This window comes from Wasmannia auropunctata, unplaced genomic scaffold, assembly GCF_000956235.1.
Source record: "Wasmannia auropunctata unplaced genomic scaffold, wasmannia.A_1.0 LD336022.1, whole genome shotgun sequence".
Lineage (NCBI taxonomy): Eukaryota > Metazoa > Arthropoda > Insecta > Hymenoptera > Formicidae > Wasmannia > Wasmannia auropunctata.
The window spans coordinates 87,567-97,332 of NW_012026868.1; the positions used below are offsets into that span (position 1 = coordinate 87,567).

At 39.9% G+C, this 9,766-nt stretch overlaps 1 protein-coding gene across 2 annotated transcripts in view; it reads left to right on the top strand.

Annotated features, from left to right (window-relative positions):
• Positions 1-414: 414 nt before the first annotated feature.
• The window catches only part of LOC105453047 (solute carrier family 2, facilitated glucose transporter member 8-like), a 20,615-nt gene continuing 11,263 nt past the window's right edge, over positions 415-9,766 (top strand). The window contains exons 1-2 of one of the 2 annotated variants that reach the window (XM_011694707.1): positions 415-537; positions 2,954-3,355. In XM_011694707.1, coding sequence (XP_011693009.1) covers positions 3,121-3,355 — 235 coding nt within the window. In that variant the 5' untranslated portion in view covers positions 415-537; positions 2,954-3,120. Of the gene's footprint in view, positions 538-917; positions 1,031-2,953; positions 3,356-9,766 lie in introns of those variants that run through there. The other variant, XM_011694706.1, reaches the window with a different exon arrangement.

Sequence of the window (9,766 nt, forward strand, 5' to 3'; positions counted from 1 at the left end):
ACGTCGCGACCGCATACAAAATTTCTTCTGGCGTAGCGTGGTTTCAAAAACTTGAAAAGAGATGAAAAAAACGAATTAAGGCATGTAACAGCATCCCTTACACGTCTGCGGAAACCTCAAGTCCCATCATAAAAGTGGAGGAAAATGAAGGGAATCTTTGTGTGAATTTATACGAGGAATTTTGCCACATCAGTCTGAAGTGAATAAACACGAACACGCAGTAAATCGCGTGTTTGCGATTTGTAATGTTTGATATTCCGCAAAACCCGTTAACGTCACTGGATCGATATTTTATGACTAATTTACGCGTAATCGCCGCTATTGAAGCGCCGCTATACAGATTGTCGCGTTTATCGTTTATCAAGAGCTACCGGTGAGGTGACAAAGATATCGAACGATCAACACGGCATCGACGTGGGATGATACGTTCCCGATAATCTATCGCACCTTGTTGTTACGTAAGAAAATAATCAGGGGCTTATAACGCGGCTGTCACTTAGCGAAAAGATCATTAGCGACGGTGCGTGCGCGACATCGGTAAGTCCGTTCTTTTAACTCTTTTTTTTTTTTACTTCCGACTGCTGTCAACCAGCACAATTTCCCCTTCAACATACCCATGCATCCTGTCGCCGAGAGACTAAATCCCGTTCTTATCATTCTTTCGAATCGCGCGCGAATCGTGTCACGGCATATCGCCGATAAACAATAGATCGCAATTAGATCTCATCGATACGCGCGACTTCTTTTTCGCCGCGTGCGTGAAGAACTATGGAGGAGGAGAGGGGAGGGGGAGCGATTATCATCGATCCTTGAGGACTTCGCGATGGAAACAATCAAACAAGTGCGAAGAACGGAATTTTTCGACGTCGTGATAATAACTATGACGCCTCTACCGCGTCGCTTGATATTCCACTCGCGTCAATTCGACCAATCATTCTGCGAACGTTCTAACCCACGATCAATCGCGAAAGGAATAGCCGACGAGTAAAGTGCGCCGAGTTTATGAGCCTCTTTTATCTTCGCCGAATTTGTGAGTCTCCTTTTATTGAAACAAGTGCATACACATCGTGATTTTATATTAGCCGATGTATGTGTTAACTCGCTTAATAGTAATCAGCTTTGTGAATCAGACTGAGCTCTTTATTCTAAACTGAATGATTTTGTGACAAGAAATGCATTAATGCAGTTGTTCTAACAGAATTCAAATATATTTCCTTCGAATACGAACAAATACCTAAGTCAAAGAAAGAAAGAGAATTTTAATAGGTATATAATCCTTAATTGTGTAGCATTAATAAGTAATGAGCATAAAGACTGCTTTTATGTCATTTGAAAAGTAAAAGGACGACATCGGTAAACCATTTGTTTTGCACATTATTTTATTTTCGTTCGAAGTTTCAACTGATCAAGAGCGGCGACTCTGTTGTCCTTCCGTCCTCGAGGTTTTATACCAATAAGCGCGTAACGTAATTGCATTTAAAACTAAAAGGACACTCCTTTGTGTGCCGAGCGTGATTTACGGAGCGTATTCTATCGTGAAATTGAATTTACGTTATGCTATTTCCGTATCTCTCTCCTCGGTTTCATAAGTAACGCGATATCATTTGTATCCGCGCGAAAAGCCACCGTCGACTCGCAATCGCGGGACGCGGCACGCATGTGCGTATAACGCGGTTATCGGTCGACGCGTCGCAGAGGATGATGCGAGTAAATCTCGTCCTGGATTTTATTGATTTTCCCCGCTTGACGTAAGCGGGCCATGTTACCTAGATAGAATAGCTTCTTCGAATTTCTTTGTTCCGCGTGGTTTAATCATCGGATAAAAATATTACACGGCATTTCCTCGCGTCTCGCGTGAGAGGAAGGAGAAAAGAGGAGAAAGAGAGCTTTGTCTTGGAGCGCGCACTCGACAAATACCGCGGGCGACTCGTTACACGACACAAGATTGACGTGTTTACGGCACAAGATCGACGTCCAAAAGACGAATACATTATCCCGATACAGCGGAAGTCGCGAAACGAAAACAGAGACCGAAAAGTTCCTCGCTTGGCTTCGCGGTCGCTGAATTGATTCCGCCTCGTGGTTTAGGTCGATCGTTTGCATTAACATTATTACAACCCGTGTTTGGTACAGCGTACATTATTGATTTTCTCTCGGCTTGTATTAGGGAGAGGCACCGGTGATAGGGGAATCACCTTCGAATTGGGGTGGATTCACTCGACGGAGGATGAATTCACCAGCGTACAATTTGCTCGCGAAACTGACGTAAAATTTCTTGAAGCGATTCCCGTAACTACGCGCTATAAAATTTAAAGATTTCGTATTAAAAGAAATGAGAGAGATGATATATCTTGGGGGAAATTATTTCTTCAGATAAAAACGTCTTCATTTATTTTTATACTCGCGCAAATTGAAATATATAAGTGTGCGCATTTATCGTGTAGTATTTGCAGCTTTCCGCAGAAATTCTCTAGAAATGCATTCAAATTAGACTTAATTACGCGGGAGAATTTAACGTCAGAATTATGCAATTTCTCACCCTCTTCTTCTTCTACGAAACAAAAGTATAACGATTAATTTAATTTCATCCGCTATTTTGCGCCATCACAGCCTCATTTATTGTAAAGCTCGTGTCTCGATAAAAAGAGGGTATCACAAATAAATATGCGAAAAATGCATTGAAAAAGATTAAGTTACTATCTTATCTATTATTTTGAGATAAATTGATAAAATTCTTTTTCCTTTATAAATAAAAAATCACAAATTGGATTTTAATGAAGTGCCAAATAAAATTCGAAGATTCTTCCGTCTCATCCTGTTCCATAATTCTGCAATTAATGCTCCTCCCGAGCCAAGGGTATCCCCTTCAATGGGGGATATAGTTGGGGGCTCCTGGAGACCGTCCTCTGCGGCGACGCCGCACGCGACCTTGACCACGGCGCCTCGGTTTCAGGGTCTAGGTTCCGAGACGACGGCCGTGGTATCTCACATCGTCGTAGCGACCGCGAACGACCCGCGATCGAGATCGCGCCACGCGGGGAACGGCGCGAGAAGAAAGGAGTGGGAGAGAGACGTGGAGACGGATCAGAGGAGGCCGAGCGAGAAAGAGAGATCGAGAAAATGACCCCCACTCACGGCAATGAGGAGATAGAGGGGCGCACTTATAAAGACTATGGCTACAGCCCTGTACCAGTGAGTTCCCCTTCGGCGGTGAATGATACACCCCCGGTCGATAGAGAATCCGTGGAGTTGGACATACGCGGCAGGACGTCGTCACACACCGTCAACCATCGCTGCCCCGAGGACATGACCGAGAAGGGTTCCAAGCGCGTTCAGTTCCTGGCCGCTTCGGCGGGTAAGTCCGCATCTGTCAATACAGGGCTAAATCCTAGAGGAGGGGAAAAAAATCAATTTCATCCATTATTAAAACGCTATTTTTTTCATAGGAATTTTAAATTTCTCTGGAGTTCACTTCTCAAATATATATTTCTTCAAAACAATTTAATATTTCGAAACGATTATGAAAAATTTGAAAAATTTGTTAAATTTATTTTCCGAATATATCGGTACTTGATGGATTAACTTTTTTTAAAACGTATATCCATTTTATCGTTTATGTATAAGCGTTATCATTGTTTTGCCCACTTACTTTCCACTCGTCAATGAGAGCCGCGTTCTGTCTTATCGGGCGAATAATAGAAATCATCTAAGAAACTTATTTAATAGAATTTTATAAAGCGAGATTACAGATACAATAAACAATACTGCAGTTAATAGGATATCGAATTGATAGTGATAGATTAATGTTCATTTGATTATAAATTATTTAACTGTTCTTTATACACTTGCGAAAATCACTTTCGCTCGTCGACTGTATAGTCGCTCGCTCGATGGAATCTATTCGTTCTCGTCGAAATTCACTACCGATTCCTGTCGACCTCCACGCTGTTATTTTTTTTGTGATCACGCACAAACAACTTCACGATTGACAATACATATAGATTGGTCGGATTGTATTTACATGCTTTAATTTATACGTTAGCTCTTGAATTTGTTCGTTATAATACTTATATCTATACATTTATATTATACCATAAATCAATACAAATACATATACTTATACACGTACGTATTTTTATAATTAATTGGTTAAAGTGCTTTTAAAGATAAAAGCGGAAAGTTTTCTGTTCGACAATGATATACTGAACGGTGGTGAATTTATGATTGTGCTGAGATGAATAACCACCCTCGCGTTACTCACAACTCGATCGATCGACTTGACCCTTAGGGGATGTTTTTCGCGTCGCTTTCATCATATTCCGGTCGTTTCTGTATTTTCGAAACTCGAGGAAGATCGAGAGAGAAGCTATTGAAATACATTTACACGGTGTAGCATTAGATTTGATTTATTAATCCTTTTACGTGGGAAGTGTCTTTTTTTAAAATAATCTTCTTTCAAAAGAAGAATTAAATTTAAATTACATTATACATTCATCGGCGTAGTACAGTGCAGAGGGAGTCAAAACGTTCGGATTGGATAATGGGACAATAAATCACGCACGATTTGCTTTTTAATGGTGCACTTACTCTTTTGATGCGGGTGACATTAATTGAAGAAAATGAAGAGGCATATATGATACGCGCGGTCCGCCGCGGCTCTCTCACCACGTGTGGAACACGCCACGGCTGCACATGCGTGATGCGATGGTCAACGTCCGCGGAAATTGAAATTATTCTTATATACATATATTCTGCTCTTCTTTTAACCATATACTTACATATTAATGAAATATTTCCGAGTTTTCTGATTTTTTGTTCTCTTTCTGTCTTGATCGTAGCGAATAATTTTCATTGAAACGAATCAAGGATACAACGAACACATACAATGGCAAAGCAAAATTGTTCGATCTTAATTATTGTTCACGCTACACGTAGCTCACGTTAACATAACGTAAGCCTAATGATATTACTTTATGAAACTTCACGAAAGTGGACAATAACGTGATAACATAACGATAATGTAACGAAAATATTATCTCAGGAATACGTGCAGTCAAATGCAAATATTATCGTAATATGCGAATCTCTATTGTATTTTCATCGTCAATTATTTAATTTCCATTTCTCATGTTAACAATAAGCATGACTATTGTTACAAAGAATAATGAGAAAATAACGTAAGCACTTGTCGCTTGATAAAACAGTAAATAGAGATGAATTTATCATTGAAAATTTCTATTTTTTAATAACAATTTATTATTAACTTTACACTGGGAAGTTTTTAAAAATAATTTTTCTTAAAGAAAAAAAAACACAAGAGCCCACTATACAAAGACGTTAAAAAAAAAACATCCAATTATGCCTTTAAAATGTGTTTTTCCTAACGCGGAAATGACGAGAATTGAAGCATCGCGGTTTAGCGGGAAAATAAACGCGCAATTAAATTCGCGTGATGCGATCTTGGCGCATTTAGCGAGTAAGAAGAAACCGAGGTAATTATTCGGCTTGAGCAGTGATCCCGATTGATCAAGTCAAGATAAGCTCGAGATATTAGCATCAAAAACTCACCCGGTGAAAGAACGATGACACGGGGAGGGGGAGGCTACGCGTCACGATTCGTGTCCACCGGCGAGTCCTTCGCGTATACTCGGATGACGGGAATATTAAACGATTCACATCCGGCGCTCGACCGAATTCAATCTTAACCGACAAAGATCGCAATCGGTTTAAACTACTTCCTCATTACTCGGTGCAGCTCGGTCGAACGAGACCTCGAAGTGAGAATTCCGAGTTGGATGAGGGGGCCGGCCGCACTCGCGACGCAAGTCAATCGAATTCGTAATGAGAGGCCATGCAGAGCGGGCGAGCCCGTTTCGATTGTTCAGTAATGATCGTCGGTCGGAGTTGAGAGTTGAGATCTGATTCTCGGAAATCAGCGTTCCCGATAACGATGTGAGCTCCTTATCAAAACCGGGAACTAGCGAAAAGGGATAATACCATACGATGCCTCCTCGCTGCATTATTAAAAAAGAAATCTGCGCTTCGAATTCCCGTGACTGAATCACGCGCTCACGGGAAGAATCACGCCGCGGGGCGCAGAATTATTGAAATTTTTGCGCGCACAACGGCGCGACACACGCGTTCGGATATAAAAATTCAGATCAGCTCTGATTAGTTCATCAATGCCGATACGCGCGAAATCAGAAATCTCACGCGAGAGCGGCGTGAGAGCGAGGATCCTTGAACGGAGAAACGGAGATCCCCGCGCGTCTTACTACCGCAATTATTTATTTATGCGGAATTTAACCGGACGGATTTTTTATTTCACTATTTGTTACGAATGTGAACTGGCATGACAATTGAACAGTCCGTATTCGTGGCTTGTGACAAGTGACGTCAGAGCTTCCGCAACGAAAGGCCGAGGTATACTTCATGGCCACGCAACATATTTTATTTTACTAGAATATGTATATTGCAATACGTATATTGTATATTACGGATCTGTCCGGTGAATGAGCATCTGATGCAATGCATTTATTAACTTGCCTGATAAAACTCACCTCACTATCCATTAGAATTTCTATTTTGCATTCGTCAGAAATGCATTCGTTAGCCTTCACTCGTGAAGATTTTTAATAGATTTATTCCGTCGTAAGCAAAAGTGTTTTTAATGCAGAAGCTCGACCAGCACAAAAGATTTATCTCGATGCGATTAAGTAAGAGATATATATATATGACAATGCATCGTGATTCGGAGCGCTACCTTTAAACGTTTACCTTAATCTTGTTTATCAAGCCGCAGTGGCATTCCTTTGATAACATACAATCTTGAGATTAAATAGAATTAATTGGAATTAATTGGAAAACAAATTTTTATTATCTTGCCTATACATGCAAATGTCAAATGTAATTATAATCTCTTAATTTACATTGCTAAGTGGATTCGATGAGCAGGTTCTCATTTAAATGTCAATTAAGGTGAAATAAACTTGACAGTTTTCCCTTCACCTTTCTCATAAAAGGAAAATTCCTATACGTTTAGGAAAGAGAGTTTATGGTTGTTGACTCGCGTGTTTTTCCATATCTCCGGAAATAGGATTCTCTTGTGATTCACTCCGAATCTTCCGCGGCGAGTTGTTTGTCTGATTATTTATTTTTATCACGTAAAAATGCAGCTTTACTGTTTTACTCTTTTACGGTATCGACAGCTATGGATACACGATGGATTGTCAATGTCTATTTTTATATTCACAATCGGAATTTTTCCGAATATCCCGTTATCCGCGGTAACGCCTCTCTTTCGCGCACACGCGGGCGCTGCTGTTAACTATCGATTACATTATCCTATCTCGTTGTCCTCATTTTTAATTCGTAATTTTACGCGCGTGTCTGATACAGTTCGATGTTTCGTTTCGCGCGCGCGGACGTCAATGTTTGTGTCGGTTGACCGTGGCGCAACGTCAATGCGATTTTGCAACGTAAATGACGGTGACAATATTTACAATCGCGCGTGAAAATATATATATATATATGTGAACGGCGTCCCAACAGACTTTTTCCGCTATATCGAGCCATAATCACGCGCCAATCTTTCAAAAAATGCAATCGATGTTTCGTCACGCGTCCCATTATCGTAATTCATTAGGCGATTTATTATCGCGATATTGTTCGGCGATCGGGAGGGAGGGTGCTGCTCTTTTTGCATCAGAAAGTGATTATATTTCCTCGTGGCTGTAATCTAGATTGCCTTATCGCGACGATAAAAGCGAATTTTATGGTCGCATTTTTCTCGATCGCCGGCGTGATTGATGATTTTCCAATATTATTCCATCACGCTATTTTAAGATGATAATATCTTTCATAGAATGTATACATGTATATTGTGTATACAAATAAACGGATCGGATTTAATATTTCTATACGCCATAATAATACATAATATTAAAATCCGTTAGAAAAGATTACACAGCAGATATTACAAGAATCACTTTCAAGTTGAACTTTTAAGTTATAAATTTTTCCGAGTGTCGATAAATTAAATTTTCTAACGGTGTAAATTGAATGTCCTGGGCTGCTTGAAGCCGATAGATTTATAATACTAGCTCTTGGAATTTCATATTTCTTTCATATTTCGAGGTGTCACTTTTGACACTTGATCGACGCCCGACTTCCACTATGCAATTTGCGATGCACGGTGCAGCCGTTTCGCAAGCGGATTTAACTGTGATTCGTTGCTTTTCGATTTTTTTTATCGTTCGCTCAGGCCATTTTGTCGCGCCGTTCTACGTATTTCTCTCCCGCGATAAGCCGGCACGCGCCGCACTGTGTGTTGCAACTTGCACGCGTGAACGCGCGGCGGAAGCGAAGAGGCTGCAGATTGTCACATAAAAACTCGCAACAAAAGAGCGCAACTACTGGTACGCGAACTGTAGCTTCAATGGTCCGACAAATGAAATTAAGAAGATTAAGAAGGATTGTGCCAGTCAGCGAGGCAGGTCATCGTCAGACTCTGACTTTGACTACTTGATGCAGTATCGACTGTACGATATCTCGCTCACAGGGGCAAAAGTGCATCGATCCTTGCTTTTTCAGCGCGGCACATCTCCGATATCGACGTTTTTATTTTGGAAGTCTCGCCAGATTACGTCGACTCGTTTCTCAAAATATTCAATTTTTATTTAACTTTTATCATGGAAAAAAAATTTTTAATCTGTATTTAAAGCGCGACAAAGAACATTATCTCATTACGTAAACGGGATTGCTTGCCTCGATAAAAAATATGTCAATATAGAATGTCATTTAATATTGATCGTGTTATATAAAATGTGCGAGTATATATTAATACGTAATAAAATTATATTAATCACAAATGATCAATATTGAGAATTTTTAATAGCTTGTTAAAAACTGTGAATTGAAAATCGTTATTTGCGCTGTAAGTTTTAAAAGCGCAACTAACTAATTATCTGATATTTGAATTTCTGTTTCTGAAAGGATAAGGTTATTAAACCCATAAATTCTGCTGTAACTATATATATATAGGTATATATATAGATTTGTAACGTAATCAGAGAAATTATGAAATAAATCTTATCGTGGCTGGTTCAACGATAACGGGATCAATATGTCAAATCGTTCGGCAAGTGCATGGTGTGATCGATGAATAGATGTAGTTATGGAAAAATTATTATCAACGTGGAGATTTTTCGCGATCGAAAATCCGACATGCCAAACGACCTTTCCCTCTTCACGCTACTTCGTGGCGCGTTCGTGTTTGATATCGCGAAGCGTGGATCTATCTGCCGATCTGTATATTCGTGATAATACCCGGCGCGGATTTATTGCGTCGCGATTATAGATAATTGTTATCACCGCGTGTCAGCACGCGGTCAATAAGAAAATAATTTCCTAAACTCAGCGAAATTAGTAAAACGCGACAATCGCGTGTTATCGCGCGCGAAGAGAGGAAACGCGGAGGTGATAGCCCCACGCAATGATTAAGACGAGGCGATTAGGATACCACGAGAGCGAAAGTTCGTCTTTGCCTTTTACTCGTGTATTTCACTTGCGTATCAAAAAGGGTCGTCAATTCAGAGTGAGTAGGCAAACTGATGTGCCCTCCTCGAAGAATATTGATACGTCTTACAGAACATTAAAAAAATATTTCAAAATTCGTATGAAGTTTATCAGAAAGATGTTTATAATGTTTTTAAAAAAGTTTTCAATTTATGATATCTTTGTTTTAAGCCTGTCTCTTATACACATC